The 19,631-nt window shown below is 50.3% G+C and overlaps 1 protein-coding gene across 3 annotated transcripts in view; it reads left to right on the plus strand.

Annotated features, from left to right (window-relative positions):
* The window catches only part of Scarb1 (scavenger receptor class B member 1), a 66,692-nt gene that overhangs the window by 36,404 nt on the left and 10,657 nt on the right, over window positions 1–19,631 (plus strand). For all 3 annotated transcript variants that reach the window (XM_050146274.1, XM_050146273.1, XM_050146275.1), the window contains 7 exons: window positions 1,037–1,194; window positions 1,985–2,126; window positions 3,902–4,105; window positions 5,634–5,729; window positions 7,418–7,533; window positions 11,495–11,661; window positions 18,381–18,499. In XM_050146274.1, coding sequence (XP_050002231.1) covers window positions 1,037–1,194; window positions 1,985–2,126; window positions 3,902–4,105; window positions 5,634–5,729; window positions 7,418–7,533; window positions 11,495–11,661; window positions 18,381–18,499 — 1,002 coding nt within the window. The remainder of the gene's footprint in view (window positions 1–1,036; window positions 1,195–1,984; window positions 2,127–3,901; window positions 4,106–5,633; window positions 5,730–7,417; window positions 7,534–11,494; window positions 11,662–18,380; window positions 18,500–19,631) is intronic.

A 19,631-nucleotide genomic window follows, 5' to 3' on the forward strand; every position in this document is an offset into this window, starting at 1 on the left:
CCCCCCCCCCCCCCCCCCCCCAATGCACAGAGCCTGTGTTTCCCTAATTCTGTAAAAAGCCCCACAAGGCTGGAGACAGACAAGTCTGTCTCGTTCCCACTGTCTGCGACTCCTGGAACCTAACCTGTCAAGGGTAGTTGCTCATAGCATGCTTGATGAGGGAATGAGTGAAGGAAGGAAGGAATGAGCCGATAAAGGAACAAATGGATTAGTAAAGGAATGAGGGAATAAACAATGAAAAGTGAAATGAATGTAATGAATGAATGAATGGCTTAATGGATGAATGACTGACTGAATGGAAGTGGAAATGCCACCGAGTCACGGCTACCCGTGCAGGGCTCCAGTCCTAAGAGCGCCTCCCCTGAAGAGCACTGTCTTAGCCAGTGTTTGTTTTGCTGGGAAGAGATACCATGACCAAAGCAACTCTTAGAAAAGAAAGTATTTAACTGGAGGCTTGTTTACAGCCTCAGAGGCTTAATCCATTTCCTCATGGTGGGGAGCATGACAGCAGGTAATGTGGGCATGGTGTTCAAGGAATAGCTGAGACCTTACATCCATGGGCAGAGAGGGAGGACTACCCTGGACCTAGAGGAGGCTTTTGTTTGGTTTTGTTTTTCTAGACAGGTTTTCTCTGCGAACCCTGGCTGTCCTGGAACTCACTCTGTAGACCAGTCTGGCCTTGAATTCAAAGAGATCCTCCGGCTTCTGCCTCCCGAGTGCCCCGTGATTAAAGACAAGCACCACCACCACCACCCTGCTTTGGGCTGTGGAGTGGGCTTTTGAAGTCTCAAAGCCCACCCCTAGCAACCTACCTTCTCCAAAAGGCCACACCTCCTAATCTTTCAAACAGTTCACCGGCTGGGACTAAGCATACAAATACATAAGCCCACGGGAGCCATTCTCATTCAGACCACCACAGCCACCTTTCTTTCCTGGTGTGCTTTTGGGGCCCTTGGCAGCGGCCAGTCTCAGGCAGCTGCTGTGAACCTTAGGTTGGGAAGCCCCTCCTCATGCGCCTCCCTGTGTCTCCCTACAGAATGTCCGCATAGACCCCAGCAGCCTGTCTTTTGCGATGTGGAAGGAGATTCCCGTCCCCTTCTATTTGTCCATCTACTTCTTCGAGGTGGTCAACCCCGACCAGATCCTAAAGGGCGAGAAGCCGGTAGTGCGGGAGCGTGGACCCTATGTCTACAGGTGAGGGCCAGGCGGGGCGGGGTGGGGCTGTGGTGGGTGGAGGTGATGCTGTGGACTTGGGCTGAGTGCTAACGTGTGTGTGTGTGTGTGTGTGTGTGTGTGTGTGTGTGTGTGTTCATGGGGGCGGGTGGGCACAGAGGGTACAAAAGGGGCAAAATGACTGCTATGGAGTCAGGAGAGTTAGGCAGTGGTGCAGGAAACCAGTTAACATGGCACATAAGAAAGGGGACAGAGAGCACGGGGGGCTTGTGTTTTAGGGGGCCTATAGGGGGGACTTCAAGGATGGAAGGGGACAGTGGCCCTGGAACGGTAGGATGAACAGTACAAAAGCCCTGAGGTGGGAGAATGGTGGCACTGGGGACAGCAAGGAAGCCAGCTTACGGTACTGTAGGGCCTAGGGCTTGCCTGCCGGCAACTCTCTCCTTGGTTCCCAATGGGTGTGCTCTTGCTGATGTGCACCCTACCGATGCAAAAGCTGAGGCCCAAAAGGTGTTTGCATTCAGTGGCACATGTCCCAGTCCTGGGCTCTCATGGTTGAAACTATGGACTCAAGAGTGGCTGCTTGGTCTTCCACTCCTGATCAAGGTGCTTTACTTCTGTACGCCTGTTTCCCCGTCTGTGAGATGAAGATGATAGTACCCACTGTGGGTGGGTTCAAGGACCTGGCCTTGGTGCTGTTGGGCACCAGCGCACCGACGCTCTGGGGTCCCCGGCTGTCAGGGTGTGCTGGGAGCTGATGGGAGCTTCCATATGGCTTCACACACCCAGCTGATCCAATGTCTCTCCACAGGGAATACAGACATAAGGCCAACATTACCTTCAACGACAATGACACCGTGTCCTTCGTGGAGCACCGCAGCCTTCATTTCCAGCCCGACAGGTCCCGGGGCTCCGAGAGTGACTACATCGTACTGCCTAACATCCTGGTCCTGGTGAGGCTGTGGCCTTGTGTCTACCCCCCGCCTCCCCTGCTTTCTCCCCCGCTCTCAGGACCACCCTATTCTTCTCATTGCCTTACTTCCCTTCTGAAACTCTGGAACCCCCATTGTGGTCCCTGATGAAGCCTGAAGGTCAGCCCCACTGGCGACCAGTTTGGTAGGATCATGTGGGCTAGGCAGGAGGGAGTCGGGAAGAGCATATTGAGGACACTGTGTTGGGAGCTGCTGAATCAGTACCTCAGTGCATGCTGGAAGCCACTCACCTCTGAGCAGTCCCAGCTGTCCTGGGGAGGAAGCAAGAGAGAGAGGGGCCCGGAGACCCTTCCCCAAGGACAAAGTCCTAGACACCAGCTGGGCCAGCCCCACCAGGCCAGGGTCAGACCCCATGGTCTGACTTTCATACCTTTTGGAAGATTCTTTTGATTCCCCAGCCCCAGCCCCAGGCATAGGAAACTGTCAAAAACACTAGCTTTCATGTTAGCTGCTGGCTGGCTTTGCCCCTCAGCCTCCCTGCCTGTCAACCCCAGGTCTGTTGTCAGAGATGTCCCCAAGACCCACGGGGCCGGAGGGAGAATTTTTGTTTTTTATTTTTATTTATTTATTTGTTTGTTTATTTTCATTATCTTGAGACAGAGCCTCACTATGCAGCCCAGGCTCTCCCGCAACTCATTATGTAGACCAGGCTGACTTTGAACTCGCGGAGATCTGTCTGCCTCCACCTCAAGTGCCTGGGACTAAGGTGTGCTAAGGTCACCACATCTGGAACGTGGTATTAAAAAACAGTAGCAGTTCGTGCTGGGCCAGCAGGCTGACCCAGTGGGTAGAAGGTGCCTGCCACTAACCCTTGTGGGTTGAGTTTAATAACCTCCAGGACCCACAGGACTCCCACAAGTTATCCTTTGATCTCCATATATGAGCTATGGCACCCCACCAATAAACAATAGAAACTCTGTGTCGATTACGGATAATGAAGGGGACCTGTGGGGGGGGGGGCAACGTAGCATGCCCAATGAAAATACCCGGAAAGTCCAGCTATGTGTTGCCCTGGAGACGGAAAGTGGCTTTTGGTTGGGCGGCCTTTGGAAAAACCAAGGCCCCGATGCATGCTGCAGAGGAAAGCAAACACAAAAACTATATCTGCAGCTGCACTCAGGGTGCTTTGACCCTGGGGGAAGTGGAAGTCCTGGACTCCCGGTTGAGGTGGGAAGGAGACATGAAAAGTGGGTTAGAATCCCCACAAAGAGGCTGAGGAAGGAGGATGCTGAGTTCCAAGTCCACCTGGACTACATCTTGAGACCTTGTGGTAAAAACCTAGAACAGGGGACTGCAGGGTTTGGGGAGACTGTCTCAGTTTGCTCCGTTTTCTGGGCTCATGTTGCTGGTAGCGTGGGGTTGGCATCCTAGTTGTAAACAGAGCTTTGCGGGTCCTCTTCTCTGGCAGGCCTGCTCCTAACCTTGGCAACAGCCTCAGCTGCCCTCAGGTTGAGGGACAGCCTGGGGACCTCCTTCTCTGTGTCCCAGCTCTGCAGAGCATCTCCTGGTGCCTCATTGGCTCCTGCCAGGCCTCAGGTGTGGCTCTGCAGGTACAGTGGCTGAGGAGGGCTTCTGAATGCCTGGCCTGAGCTTCGTGCCTGCCTGGGAAAATACCCCTGGCAACAAGGACCAGAGAAGGGTCCACATTGAGGGCCCGGGCTCTTTGCCTGACACCTGATGAAGGTGGAGGAGGGAAACATATCCACCTCCCTAGCCCCATGTCCTTGACTTTGCAGGGGGGTTCGGTAATGATGGAAGACAAGTCCTCAGGCCTGAAGCTGATGATGACCCTGGGGCTGGCCACCATGGGCCAGCGTGCCTTTATGAACCGCACGGTTGGTGAGATCCTGTGGGGCTACGATGATCCCTTCGTGAATTTTATCAACAAATACTTCCCAGATATGTTCCCCATCAAGGGCAAGTTTGGCCTGTTTGTTGGGGTAAGTGTCTTCCGGTCACACAGACTGCTGTGAAAGACAGCTGTCGGGTGAAGACCCTAACCCAAACCAGCTTAAGTAAAATTGTGGAAATCGGCAGCTCATATAACAGAAAATGCCACTATTGCATTCAGGTGTGGCTTGATCTGGTTCAAGGGGTGCGTGACTGGTTTAGCTTAGAAATTTGAGGCTTTGCTGGAGGAAGCCTGGATTCTCGAGACACATACCTTAAATAACCCGTTAAGTGCTACTTAGAGGTGCTCCCTTATTCTCAGTCTTGACCATCCATAACCTGAGGCCCCTGACCCCTGACCCTGGCTCCCTGCTCCAGCTCAGTTTTCTTCTGAGGGGGTCTGCTGAATGACATGGGCTTGAAGTAAGGGTCAGTGGCGTGACCCAGTCACCCACACCTCCAGGACCTGTTGTACGGAGCTTAGATGAAATTTACTGCTCAGTGGTTAAAAGCACTGGCTGCTCTTCAAGAGGACCCAGATTCTATTCCCAGCACCCACAAGGTGGCTCACAGCCATCTGTAGCTCCAGTTGGATCTGACGCCCTCTTCTGGCTTTCTCAGACACTGCATGCGTAGACATAACATGCAGGCGAAAGACTCTTTCATACACGTAAAATAGAAATACATATACAGTCTTGTGGAGAACAGGCTATGGGTAAGGCGCTGCATCTCCAGTGACCAGGTGAGGACCCCGTGTGGTGGACATGTAACAAGGTGGACTAAGGGCAGCAGGTTGAATGCCCGGTGTCAGAAGCCCCGGGTGAAGCCCTGTTTCTGCGCCTGTCCTTCCCATTCTTCCTCACAGCTGAGTTGGGACTCTTGAATAGGGGCTCCTGTGGGGACAGGCGAGGAGACAGAGCACATTCCACCAAGTTCTGCTCCCCAGCCATTCCGCTTAGCCGATCTGGGATTAACAGAGCTATTGGCTTCTGTGACCTCTGATCCATTCTTCCATGCTGGCCCCTTCCATTGAGCTTCTAGATCCTTCCGTGGCATTCTTTCCCCTGGGGAATTTGTATTAAGTGCTTTATCCCCCCCCTTTTTTTTCTTTCTTTGTTTTGAGACAGGGTCTTTCTATATAGCTATGGCTGCCCTGGAATTCACTATGTAGACCAGGCTGGCCTTGAACTCATAGATCCACCTGCCTCTGCCCCCTGAGTGCTGGGATTAAAATGTGTGCCACCATTCCCCACTTAAATCCCTTTTTATTCTTAGTTAGGTCCTGGGTCAGATGGAGTAGGCTTGTCATTTCTGTACATGGGAGTATGAGGCAGGAGCATGGCAAGTTCAAAACCAGCCTGGACAATTTAGTGAGACCCTGTCTCAAAATGTGAAGTTAAAAAAAAGGCTGGGGGTGTGGTCCAGTGGCCAAGCACTTGCCCGGCATGTACAAGGCCCTGGGTCCTGTCCCCATCACTGAGTCAGTAGTGAGGGGTAGTGAGGGGAACTGTCCATAGCTGAAGAACAGGCGGGGCCCCCAATCCCGGGCTAAGGGCGCTGTTCTCCGCCTGTCCACAGATGAATGACTCGGACTCCGGTGTCTTCACTGTGTTTACGGGCGTCCAGAACTTCAGCAGGATTCACCTGGTGGACAAATGGAATGGACTCAGCAAGGTGAGCCGGAGGGGAGACAGTCCCTATCTTCTGAAGCAGGGACTAGATTGGGGACAATGGGGGACGGCAAGCGCTCTCGAGAGGGCGTCAGGGTCACCCGGGGACGTCGTAGGTCCAGGAACTGCCCCTTGAAAGCTTCTGCTGGGAACTCTTCACTCTTCTGCCTTGCGTTCTCGTTTACAAGGCAGACAGGAAGACATTCCCATAAAGATAAGACAATGGAGGCCCAGCACCTTGCCTAGACCCACCCGGAAACCCCCAGCGCTGTTTGTGGGACCAGCTTCCTGGCCCTTTACCCACCACCGCACCTCTGTGTATCCAGAGAAATGTGTTTTCCTTCCTTCTTTGAACACACAGAAATCCGGTTGTGTGCTACTTTGCAGTTGGCTCTTCTCCTTAGGACATCTTTGTGTATATTGTGTTTTTGTATTGTTATTGTTTGTCAGTCACTGAAGATGGAGCCCAGGCCTTGTGCATCCTCCACGGGGACTCTGCCACTGAGCCACACCCCCAGTCCTTCAGTGAGGGATTGTTGTAGGCATGCCAACACTGAACTCTGTTCCCAGGCCCTCCCTTGGGGAGTCTAGGCAGAGACTCTACCATTAGCCCTTCACTGGGGGATTCTAGGCAAGCTTTCCCTGCTGAGCCATCATACTGGTCCTACCCTCCTCCTCCTCCCCCTCCTCCATTTATTTATTTATTTATTTATTTATTTATTTATTTATTTATTTATTTATTTATTTATTTATTTATTTATTTTTTGAGACAGGGTTTCACTATGTAACAGCCCTAACTATCCTAGAACTCATGCTGTAGCCCAGGCTGGCCTCAAACTCACAGAGATCCTCCTGCCTCTGCCTCCCAAGTGCTGGGATTAAAAGCGTCTGCCACCACCACTCCGCTAAATTTTTATTTTGAAATAAGGTCTCATTTTGTATCCCAGGCTGGCTTCAAACTTTCAATCCTCCCGTCTCAATTGCCTCCCCAGTGCTTAAATCATAGATGTGTTTGCCACCACACCCAGGCAGCCACCATTCTTAGTGGGTGCTGTCCACATCAGCCAGCTTCTTCTACAGTGAGAAGCCTGATCGGAAGAGCTCACCCTGCAGAGAAAAGTGGAAAGTGCACGCGTGGTTTACTCTTTTGTTTCGCAGACAGGATCTCACTGCATAGCCCTGACTAGCCTGGAACTCACTATACAGACCAGGCTGGTCTCAAACTCACAAGAGATCCTCCCACCTCTGCCTCCCAAGCGCTGGGCTCTAGGGCATGCACCACTCTGGCTGTCTTGAGTATTGGTTCGGAGCGCTAGCCTCCCTGATTAGAGGTAGGCACTCTGATGGATTCCATTTCTAGGTCTTCAGCTGTTCCTGTTGTCACCTTAATACCTCCCCTGGCTGGCATGTCCCAGCTCCCCTTGTTTGCAGGGTGTGTATGTTGACTTTTGGGGGAGGGAGCAGGAAGATGTGGGCGAAAGACCCGTTGTACAGATGACTTAACAGAGTCCCCAACAATGCTGTGTGTTCAGGCTCCGCTGGTTGGGGGGGGGGCAGGAAGCTGGGCTTGATGGTCTGTCTACACAGCCTGCTCTGTGCCCGGGTTGAGTATGCCGACATCTGCACAGAGGCATGCATTAGGCGCAGGCCTCGGCTGTCTCTCAGGCTGCATCTCGTCCTGTCCGCCCACAGATCAACTATTGGCACTCGGAACAGTGCAACATGATCAACGGGACTTCCGGGCAGATGTGGGCACCATTCATGACACCCCAGTCGTCACTGGAATTCTTCAGCCCGGAGGCCTGCAGGTAACGCTCGCATGGGGACTCCCTACCTCTTCTGCTCCTAGGGAGTGCGGGCCTGGCCCTCTGCGTGCTATGGCTCAGTTTTTCTTGTCACTGGGACAAAACACCTGGCAGAGGTGACTGGGCAGGGGATTTATTTTGGATTTTGGTTGCTTGAGGAGTTGCACCTTAAGGGGTCATCAACCTCCCCCAAACAGCGCCCCTCCCACCCCCGCTGGCGTCCAAGAGTGGAAGCAGCATGTAGCCTGACTTTTTCCCAGAGAGGCTGTGAGCCCGTGGCTGCTGAGGGTGGCGATGGGGGGCAATGGCAGGAAAAGATCAAGGTCTGAGGCTAACTGTGAAGTAGAGCTGGAGGCCTGGGGTCTCCAGGAGCCTAGATCTCTGACTGCTGGGTGCAGTTCCTGCTCAGTCTACCAATTTCCAACAACCCTGCCTCAGAGATGTGCTGGGGCCTTGTAGCTTGTGCTCCACCATCCTAGGGTCCCAACTGTGGCCTGGGGAGACGTGGTGGGTCTCTGGGCTCATTCCCGAGTGGTGCCCTAGCTGGTGTTCCATTCTGGCCACGCTGGAGGTGACCTTGGCCTGGGAATTCATCGGGTTGACCTTTGAGCCCTCTGCCTCTCCAGCTAACACAGGCAACTGTGCTCCGTGCCAGGTGTGAGCACAGCCATGATGGGTGAGCAAAGTCTGTGCCTCGGTGCTCGTGTCCCATTGGGCGCTTTCCAAAGCAGAGCTGTGTTACTTTTAAAAATGTATTGCTATTTTTTAACTATGTGTATCTGTGTGGGTCTGTGTGCATGCACGTGGGTGCTTGTGGAGGCCAGAAGAAGGTGTCAGATCACCTGGAGCTTGTGTTATAGGTGGGTTGTGAGCTGCCCAGCGTGGGGGCTGGGAACCGAACTTAAGTCTTCCTAGAAGAGCTGTAAGTGCCCTTAACCATTGAGCCATCTCTCCAGCCCATTTTTGTGTATGTGCACGTGTGTGTGTGTTTGTGTGCATGTGCACATGCGCTGATAATGGAACCCGGAGCCTCACATACACTAAGTAAGTGCTCTTCCCCCAGTCATGCCCCAGTCCCCAAACAGGATTCCAGACTTAGAGGAAACATCTTCAGCTTGGCCTCTGTCAGTGACAGAGGTGATTGAGATGGCTCAGGGCTGGGGAAGGCTCGGTCTGTAAAGGATTCACTATTAGCAAGAGAACCTAAGTTCAGTCCTCAGAACTTAGCAGCAGCGTTTACCTAGGAACCCAGCATTGGGGAGGCGGAGGCGGGAGAGAGCTGGAAAGCTGTCCAACGTGGCAGAATGGATGCGCTCCAGGTTCACGGCAAGACCATCTCAAAAAAGAGGTGGAAGAATGACTGAAAAAGAAATCCAGTGTTGGTGTCTGGCCTACAACACACACATGTGCACACATTTACACATATAAACACACCCATGACATAGATACCTATACCTGTGAGACAAAGGGAAAGGAAAGATGCATTTCCCTCCCAGGTTCTGAGCTTTCAGTGCAGGCACAAGATGCTTTTGAAGATCTTGCAGGCAGTGCTATGTGGTGAGAGCCCCGGGGATGTGGCTCGGTCATGCAGCACTTGCTTGGTTTACGTGAAGCCCTGGGTTCCGCCAGGTTAGTGCTTCTAATGAACCTGTGACTGAGCAAGATGCTTAGCATGAAACTGAGGAAGAGCCTGGGATCACACAGCCCCTGTCAAGGCCACCCTGAATGACCTGAAGCCCTACCTTTAGATCCCACATGGTTTGCTTGTTTTCGAGACAGGGTCTCTCTGTGTGGCCTTGGCTGTCCTAGAACTAGCCTGTAGGAGAGACTGGCCTCGAACTCACAGAGATCCACCGGCCTCTCCCTCCCACAAGTGCTGGGATTAGAGGCGTGCACCACCACAACCAGGCATAGACCCACTTCTTAAAGAATTCCCCAATCCAGTCGCACGCCTGAGAGCAGCCCTTGACCGCAGGACTCTTGTACATTCACCCACATGGCAGCCAGTTGCTCTCTGTTTTCTCCTTTCCTCATCTTTGGAACCATTGCTCCACACCCTTCCTCTGTGTGCTCTCTCCTGGAATCTCTTGAGAGTGGGATGCAGGCCAGGTCCCTTTCCATCAACCCTTCAGGGGGTGTTCTTTAAAAACAAAGATGTTTTCTTACACAATCACAAGGTTCAAAATCAGGGAATTTAACATCGACCTGATAAGATCTTCTGAGTTGGTGCTGCCACATAAATAAAAAACAAACCATGCTTGTAATTTCAGGTTACTATCTATCCTTGTGGGTGGGCGTGGGGACTGAAGCCCAAACTCCAGGCAGCTAGTCAGTTCACTTACAAGAGCAGAGAGTTAAACTGAGCCTAGGGCTCAGATAGCTGGCTCCACTGTCATACAGCCCATGATCCAGATTTAGGGAATGGTGCCACCCACTGTGGACTTGGTCTTCCCACAACGATTAAGGGAATTAAGACAGTTTCATAGGCTAGCCTGATCTAGACACTCTCCTATTGAGAGCCTCTTTGCAGGAAATTCTAGATATGTCAAATTGACCAAACTTACCATCACACTGTGTGAAAATAATATTTTATTTGGCTAAAATATTTATTTATTTGTTAGATTATTTTATTTATCTAAAATATTATTCTAAACATTACTGAGAAGAGCTTTTGTTTAGTATCAAGTCTTAGAAATCTGGGTGCCAGCCAGGCAGTGGCGGCGCACGCCTTTCATCTCACCACTCAAGGCAGAGGCAAGTGGATCCCTTTGAGTTTGAGGCCAGCCTGGTCTATGTAATGAGTTTCAGGGTTACATAGACAGACTGCAGGGCTACATAAAGAGAGAGAGATCCAGTGTCTTATCCTCTTGCAGTTCATCCCATTTGGACTCTTGTTTGTCTTGAGATGGGTCTCGCTGTGTAGCCCTGGCTGCTGGAACTGATAAAGATCCTCCTGCCACCATCTCTCCAATCCTAGGATTAAAGCTGTAAGCCACCACACCAGTGCTCTGGACTCTCCTAGTTTTGAGGATTGGGCAGATGTGTGTGTGTGTGTGTGTGTGTGTGTGTGTGTGTGTGTGTGTGTGGTGCTGACTATGGACAGAGTGGGTCACCCAATCCTTGTTTCCAATCAGGAGTGTGATTGAGATTAGACCATGGGGTGAATGGACAGAGAGGAGTGAGGGTGGGCAAGGGGGACCCGGAGAGCTGAAGTCTGATGTGTATGGGTTTATTCCAGGCTGAGAGAGAGGTGGGCTCCAAAGTTCCTGGGGCAGGAAGGGGTATGTTTGAACAGCACCTCAGAGGCCCTTGGTGGGTGGAGTGAGACAGGAGGGGTGAGGGAGGCTGGGGGTGGTACCCTACTACAGGTTGACAGTAGGGACCCCGGTGATTGCTTGTTCCTCAGCATCCACAGGAGACCATTGCCCAAAGCCCTAGTCCCCCAGTCCTCTGTGCTTCAGTCCCTATCCAGAGAGCATGGTGCCGGGCGGTGGTGGCGCACACCTTTAATCCCAGCACTCAGGAGGCAGAGGCAGGTGGATCTCTGTGAGTTCGAGGCCAGCCTGGTCTATGAGCACGTTCCAGGACAGCCATAGAGAAACCCTGTCTTGAAGAGAGAGGGGAGAGAATGGCATTTCACTGTGAATGGACAGGGGCTCTGTAAACGTGAGATTACCTCAGGGGACCGCACCTAGTGCACCCGGACAGTGCAGTGCTGGCTTTCTTTATTGTCTGGGGAACAAGGAGAAAATTTACCAGGTGGGCAGTGTAGGTGCAACTTTGCTCACAACGTTTTATTGTTGTTATTATTATTATTATTATTTTATTTTGATTTTTTTTGCGACAGAGTGTCATATCATCTAGGCTGGCCTTGAACTTGCTGTGTAGCCAAGAATGACTATGAGCCCCTGGTTCTCCTGCTAAGTTGAGCACTAAGGGAATAGTTACTGCCTCCTCCCTGCAGGTCCATGAAGCTCACCTACCACAATTCAGGGGTGTTTGAAGGCATCCCCACCTATCGCTTCACGGCCCCCAAGACTTTGTTTGCTAATGGGTCCGTCTACCCACCCAATGAAGGCTTCTGTCCGTGCCTCGAGTCTGGCATTCAGAACGTCAGCACCTGCAGGTTTGGTAAGTGTCTTCCGCACTGCTTCCCTGCCTCCAGACTGGGGCGAGAGGGTGGCACCAGGATTTTATCTGCTGCCAGCTTGCAGTCCCATTAATCTCTGGTCTCTGCACCGCTGATGAGCTCAGTGCTACAGATAGGGAGCTAGAGATAATGCCACCCTGATAAATGTCCCACCAGCTCTCATTAGCCGCGGGCTTTATCATTCCCAAGTCCGAAGGGGCCAGCCCTGAGGTTAAGATCCCAACAGTGGGCATTGTTTCTTGCCCATGGAGAAGAGTCTGCCCTCATCCCCTTGCTGTTTCTGGAGGCACCACACTCCTTAGCTTGGGGCCCCTTCCTTTCAACCTAGTATCCAGTTTGAGACCAGGTAGTACAGTATGGCCCAAGTTCGCTTTTAACTTGGCATCCTTCCTGCCCCTGCCGTCTGAGCACTGGGATGGTAGGCACGTACCCTGACACCAGCTCCGCCAAAACGCTTCATTCTGTACCCTCCTCCTCTGCCCAGCTCATGTTTTCAGGACCCCAGAGACTGCCTGGCTGGGGGCCACTGTGAGACTAGAGTCTGAGCGACAGCCGATCTTTAGCCTGGTGGCTGCGGCTGTGATTCCTTTGCCCACTGGGATGTGGGTGGGAGCACCCCTGGGGCCGTTCACCTGCAGAGAAGCAACAGCTTGGCAGAGTCCAACTGACGGTTCTGGTGTTGTGTAAAACTCTCCTCTTCAGCCGAGCCTGGTGTGTGAATCTTGGTGCTGGCTGTGTCCCCTGGCGTCCGCTCTGAGTCCTAATCGTGTGCCAGACCCTGCTATGCCCACCTCTGTTGCTCTGTTTGGATACCTGGGTGTCAGCTCCAGGCCACACCCCCTCACCCCTCACCTGCTGGTCAGGCCTAGGCAGCTCCAGGTCCCTCCGCACGCACATTCTTTCTCCTTCCTCCCCAGCTTCTTCCCCGTCTGCTACTGTGGTCCGCTCTGTCCCTCGCCAGCTCACGTTGCACCAGATGTGAATCAAATTAAAATGAAAAGCTTCCTCTGTTCATATCCTCTCAGAGGCCCTCCCTGATCTTCTGTCCTCTTTGGCCCACTCTGTGCATTCTCTTAGGGCCTTCCTAGTGCCTGCTTGGGGCTATTGAGTTATTTAACCCTTCCCTGCCTGCCCCCTCCCTGGACTGCAAACCTTGTGCCTTGCCCCCTCCCCCATCCAGGATGCCCAGCCTTATAGTCATTGTTCACAAAGTGTTGAGCTAGGCACAGACAGAAACAGGAAGGCCTGAGGCAGGGTGGGGACCTGGTTGGTGGGACACAACCTCTCTCTGACTGGGTCTGACTTTCAGAGCCTGTTTGGGTGGAACGCTGTCTTGTAGCTAGAGAAGCGGGCTCTGGGGATACTGCTGTGAGGCAGGAAGAAGAGAAGTGAGGGAATGGTGGATCCTAGTCCACAAGTTCCCCTTGTTAGACAGAGCCCACCAGGCCACCTGCTGCACAGACGTCTGGGGCCGGCTGCGGCAGCTGCCTGGCCTGACTGCAGCACGTGTCGGTTCATGGGATTCAAGTTTCCGGGGCAGAGCCCTACAGGACTTTCCTGTGGGCAGGAAGCTGTATCCACAACCCCAGCTCTGGCTTCCTCTTGGTGCTCGGTCCCAGAGCTTGCTCCAGTTAGTCACCGAGACCACACCACAGGAGCAGCGACATCCTGACAGCCCCGTAGAGCTCTGTTGAAAGGGACAGAATTTCAGATGTGCCAGAGGGTCTAAGTGTACCGTGTCTGTAGCTTGTTCTTTCGCTTTTTTTTCCCCGAGGGGAGTGTGGGTACAAGCATGTGTTTGCAGGAGCACGCAAGGAGGCCAGAGCTGGGTGTCTTCCTCAATCACTCTCTATTTATTTAGTTTTTGAGACAGATGCTCTCACTAATCTGTGACCTGGCGGGCTCTAGGGATTCACCTGCCTCTGCCTCCCAGTGCTGAGGTTACAGATCTGTGCTGCCACGTCTGGCTTTCAGTGCGAGTGCTGGGGACCTGAACTCAGGTCCTCAGGCTTGCGCAGGAGACACTTCACTGACTGAGCCATTTTCCCGACCCCCAACACTTACTTTTTTAAACGGGAGAAAAACAAGGACGGGGAGGGGGTGACTTAAGTGGTCTAAGCAGTTTGAAGTCTGCAAAGGGAGCACAGCCATGTGGCCAACAGCAACCCCACGAAGAGGCAGACCTTGTAGGGCGCAGTGTTTCCCGCTCCTCTTGCCCACTGCCTGACTTTTGGTCTCCAGGCTCTCTGCCTCACACCAGTCTTCATGTAGATGGAGTCACGCTGTGTGTTCTTTCCCCCTCACTCCCTAATGCCGCCCCTACCGCATCCATAAGGTCCATCTGCAGGACGGTGGGTGGTTGAATTTGGCCTCTGGCTTGTTGTGGAACTATGCTCCGCTTGCCCTACCCCTTCCCGGCTCACGGAGCTATCTCGTGGCATTCCGCTATTACAAGGGTGCTTCTAGAACATTCGTGCACATGCTGTGAGGGTGCACCCGACTGAGTCCACCTTTCTGTGGCATTTTATCTGGCGATAAAGAATGCGCATAGGTTTCCCCTTCTGGGTCACGAGAATTCCTTGGACTCAGGACTCCCCGTGTGTCATCTCCCTGTCTTGGGACCTTTCCTGGAGTGTCCCTTAATCACAACTGGGGTAATCCTAAGCAATTAAGTCTGGATACATGGATCATAAAGCTATAAATTAATTATACTTATTGCCTGGGTGCGTCTCTCTGAGGGTGTTTGAAAATAAAAAAGGAAGATGAAGCACACCTGCTGTTAGAAAGCCACATGGGTGTGCCATCTGCAGCAGGCGGTGTCGGCAGCCATGACACCCTGCTGGAATCTGTGCCTTCCAGGTGTGGCTAGGTGGCAGGATCCACGGTGTCCCTCCTGTAGAAATGGGGTTCTGGTGTTTGCTGGTGTCTCCTTTCAGAGTGGATCGGAGGGATGGAGACGGGATTTTCCAAGCTGAAGGCAAGACTGGGTGACCTTACAGGGTCTGTGGGCTCTCCTGGATTCTCAGGGACTCCTGTTCTCCACCGTAATGAGTCCTCTGTCATCAACCAGTTATCAAGTAATGACACAGAGGCTTCTTATTAATTATAAAAGCTTGGTCTTCGCTTAGGCTTGTTTCTAACTCTTTCTTTTTTTAAAGATTCATTTATTTATTCCATATACAATGTTCTTTCTGCATGTATACGACTGCATGCCAGAAGCAGGCACCAGATCTCATTAAAGATGGTTCTAAGCCACAATGTGGTTGCTGGGAATTGAACTCAGGACCTCTGGAAGAGCAGCCAGTGTTCTTAACCACTGAGCTATCTCTCCAGCACCCTAACTAACTCTTTTTTTTTTTTAAGATTTATTTATTTATTATGTATACAACATTCCTTCCATGTATGTTTGTATGCCAGAAGAGGGCACCAGATCTCATTATAGATGGTTGTGAGCCACCATGTGGTTGCTGGGAATTGAACTCAGGACCTTTGGAGGAGCAGGCAATGCTCTTAACCACTGAGCCATCTCTCCAGCACCCCCTAACTAACTCTTACAACTTCAAATAACCCGTTTCTAGTCTACATGATGTCACATGGCTTGTGGTTTTTACCTCTCCTCCTGCATGTCCTGCTTCCTCTGTGCCCGGCTGGCAGCGCCTTCTTCTTTTTCCCCAGAGCTCTCTCTGCCCAGAAGTCCTGCCTATACCTCCGGCCTAGCTTTTGGCCATTTAGTTTTTAATTAAACCAGTCACAGTGACATACCTATGTACAATGCACTCAAATATCTTGCAACATTTCCCACTTTTGTATAAATAAAAAAGAAAAGGTTTTAACTCTAACATAGTAAAACTATATAAAAAAAGAACAATTATCAGGTAAGAATTTCATTTACAATATCCAGTCCATTTGTATTTGGCAAATTTAGAGAAATTATTATCTATCTTAAATTAATGAGTTCAAAGTTTTATACCTAAACCACTTATATCATAACTTGTATTACCAACCCAAAACTATCTTTTTTTCTCCTCAAAGCATTTTCTTAGATAAACAATTTAAACTTTATGAATCTCAAGCTTATACATTTTATACTTCCTTTTGTGAGTTTCTTTTCTGAATTTGGTAACGAGGAAAACTGTAGCTATAACTGTTTTGTCTTCAACTCTGTCAGAGACCTGAGAAGGATATAATACTACCTGAGCAAACAAGAAGTGTAGAACCAACAACTTCTAAAACTATAGAAATGGACAGAAACCGCTGGCTGCTGAGACAGTCACCCAAGGTTCCTCTGCAATGCTGGGGCATCCATCTTCGGCCTACAGGCCTAGAATAGCTGACAGACTTTTCTGGGAAGCAGGAATTTTGAAGGACTGTCCTATCTCATCTTGGCAAAGTTGGACAGTTGCCATCTTTTGTGTTTTGCTTGTCTAATTTGGACAGCATACTGTCAGCAGTCAAGACAAGAGCAGTTTCTTGCCAAACAGAAAACTTTCCTACAGTGAAAGCAAATTCCATATGGAGTTTCTTCAATACCCATCATCTTTTTTTTTTTTAAATAAATTGGTGCTGCCAAAAGCAGACATGTCTCACTGTTATGGAAAGCGTTATGTTATTAAAATATTAAAGTGTCATATTCTGCTGGTCTCTGAAGTGTTTGAAGACCATCTGTCTATTTGAAATATGTCTCTGATTGACCTTGAAAATATACCTAACATGACTATAAGTTTGATTGTTATAGATGACTACCTCTGTATTTCTTTATTGTCCTAATAGTTTTCAAGGACTAGAACTCTACGTTACATTTTTATTTTTTTTTTATAAAGATTTATTTATTTATTATGTATACAACATTCTGCCTCCATGTATGGGCGCCAGATCTCATTACAGATGGTTGTAAGCCACCATGTGGTTGCTGGGAATTGAACTCAGGACCTCTGGAAGAGCAGACGGTGCTCTAAACCACTGAGCCATCTCTCCAGCCCCTACGTTACATTTTTAAATGAGCTTCATAGGTACAATATCTTGAACAAAACATGGAAACATATAGTACAGTATAACAAAAATAACCTTAAATTTGTGTAAAAATACAAAATCCATACCCATGTAAACTGTTTGAGACTAGTATTTACTTTTTTACTTTAAAAGCAGATACAGTAATCTACCCTTTTAACCTATCAATCCTATATCATTTTTTCTTTTCAGAATGAGTTCCTAGACTCTAATCTCTTTTGCTTAGTTTTCTCCAATACCATATTATTGACAGATATATATATATTATATATATATAATTAATATATTAATCTTATGAATTTTGAGATATTTATACCTTAAGAAAAGTTTTAGAGAGCCAAAATAAAACCTAAGGAGTATGAGATTAGTGGCAATAGAATAGTCCCTAATGTTTGTTTTTCTGTTATCCATACCAGGTGTTTCTTTGACATGAGACAGAGATTTTGGATTTTTCTTTAAAAAGCATACTTGGGTTTAGAAAAGGAGAGAGCCACATTCCAATTCCAAGGTCATCTTTAATTTTTAATTGAATTATAACTACAAAAAGGCCATTTGCCTTATATGTCTGTAGAGAACAGTAAAGACAAACATTTGGGAAGATTTATGAGGTCTTTACCCTGTTGGAAGTGTGCTATACCATTAGGACAGTTTGCTCTTTCCTGGGGCATTTTCTCTGTGTGATTCCTCCTTCTTCAGAAGTCTCATTTGTCCTGTGGGCTTCAGAGTCCTTAGTTGGATGTTTTTATTCTCCTGGAAAGACAAAAACAAAACCCTGCCTCAACTTAGCTTTAGGGAGTCTCCCTGTTTGGCAGGTTGAATGGCCTTGCTCTTTGATGAGCTATTGCCTCTCCTAATCAAGAGGTCTCTGCTGTTCCAATCTAATCTTTATCGATTTTGATGGTATCCTGAAGGAACAAAAGCAAAACCTCTTCCCCACCGTAACATATATCCCGGTTTCCATTCTGAGGTCAACATGTCTTTGAGGCATATAGGCTGATTTCGTCCAGCAGTCCCTTCCATAATCTAGTGTCTCTCGGCAGCTGCTGTTCACTGATCAGCATTCAAAAAACTCAAAGTCAACAGAGCACCATAAAGAATTCAGACACCCTATGTAACTAGTAACTCACACATCGGGCCCTTGTCCTGGGATGGCTGTATTGGTGGTGAGGTCCTGTCTCAGGGTCCCGGATGGGAATCTCTCACCAGGCCTGTCCCCTTACCTCCTGTGATGTCAGAGACCCGCCCATGTGCACCCCTGAGCTATGATGCCTGCAAAAGCAGCTCGTGTGTCTGACTTAGCATTCAGACGCAGCTTCCCCTCTCAAATTCATGTGACCCTGATTTTCCTTTCCATTTTCATCTTCCATGATTCCCTCTTGTACCTCTGGCCCCAGGGCCTCCTTGCTCTCACCTCTGCCACACTCCTACCTGGCATGCCTTTCCCTCGCTCGGTGGCAGCTGCCCTCTCCCCTCCTCCACCCACCCCTGCCACTGAATCAGCCACCCTGGCTCCATCCACCCTCCTCGTGACCTGTGCCCAACTTCTTTATGCAGTGAAAAAAGGGGTTCTCCCTGCCTGGTCACCAATGTCACATCTTGTGAATGCCCCTACTGACTGTGGGTCTCTTTCCTTCCTTGTCCTGCAAGTCTGGTACCCAGCCAGTCTTCCGACCCTGTCTCTCTCCCCCTCCAGGCGCACCCCTGTTCCTGTCACACCCTCACTTCTACAGTGCGGACCCTGTGCTCTCCGAAGCTGTGCTTGGTCTGAACCCTGACCCAAAAGAGCATTCCTTGTTCCTGGACATTCATCCGGTAAGGCCTGTGCCCCGCTAGAGTCTGGGGCTGGTTCTTGTGGGTTGCTGCATGCTCCTCTTCCCTCTCATCACCCCTCCCCCCCAACACAGCTGGCTCAGACTTGGGTAGGGGAGCCCAGTTCCTTCCACAGTGGTGACTTCTAGAACTTCGAGCCATCAAAGGTCCCCAATTCCATAGTTCAGTGATGTCATTACTTTTTTATTGGGGCCTATAAAAAAGATATATGGTGGTAAATTAATTAAGAAATATCAGCTGGAATGTCTCCTGCACCAGAGATACCCTTGACAGTGTCAAGACACTAAAGATTTCAAGACATCAGTGTGAGCCACAATGTCTCACAGAGAAATCATGTGGGGAATTTGTCCTGTGTTAACTTGTATCCACTAGCCAGGGCCAGGAGGGTGACTCTCAGACACAGGCCCTCTCTGGTATGCACAGCCCTTCTCTCTGCCTCTGGGTACTGTAGGATGTGTCCAGTCAGGCTGCTGTCCTTACCATTACCTTGGGGAGTCTCAGGATCCCTGTCTTACACAGACACCCATGACGCCCTGAAGGCATTTTGTGAAAACCTTTTTGTTTTACTGGATGGTGATGGAAGCCTGGGCCTCTCACACGTGAGGTGCTCTGGTTCTAGCTAGGCCTTCATCTGGGCTTCAACTTGCAATCCTCCTGCCTCAGCTTCTAAGTGTGTCTTCACACCTAGCTCACAGCCGAGGGCTATTGCAGAGGAAGGATGGGGACGTGGGAGGAAGTTGTCTGATGTCTAGCTCCCCAGCCAGAAACCTGACATACAGGAAATATTTTATGTCAAGAAAGCCCCTGGGGATAGGGGCCTGGGTGTTGACTGGGGACCTGTCCGGTGGGCCCCTGGATCCATGCTCCAGACTCCCAAAGACACAGGTGCCTAGTATTAACTGTCTAAGCAAATGGGTGTGGCACAGTGAGGCCAACACCCTAGCTTAGGGAGTGGGGACCCCTGGAACTCAGGTTCCAAGACTGACACTGGGCACCCAACCTGGCAGAGTTCCCGGGGAGGGTTGCTCAGCCCACCCACGGTGAAGCTGTATGCAGGGTTAGGATCCCCGCACCTCTGTCTGAAAGCCATATCCAGTTTCTGGAGGCCTTTGCC

This window comes from Alexandromys fortis, unplaced genomic scaffold, assembly GCF_014885135.2.
Source record: "Alexandromys fortis isolate MF-2015 unplaced genomic scaffold, M_Fortis_MF-2015_v1.1 scaffold_56, whole genome shotgun sequence".
Classification (NCBI taxonomy): domain Eukaryota; kingdom Metazoa; phylum Chordata; class Mammalia; order Rodentia; family Cricetidae; genus Alexandromys; species Alexandromys fortis.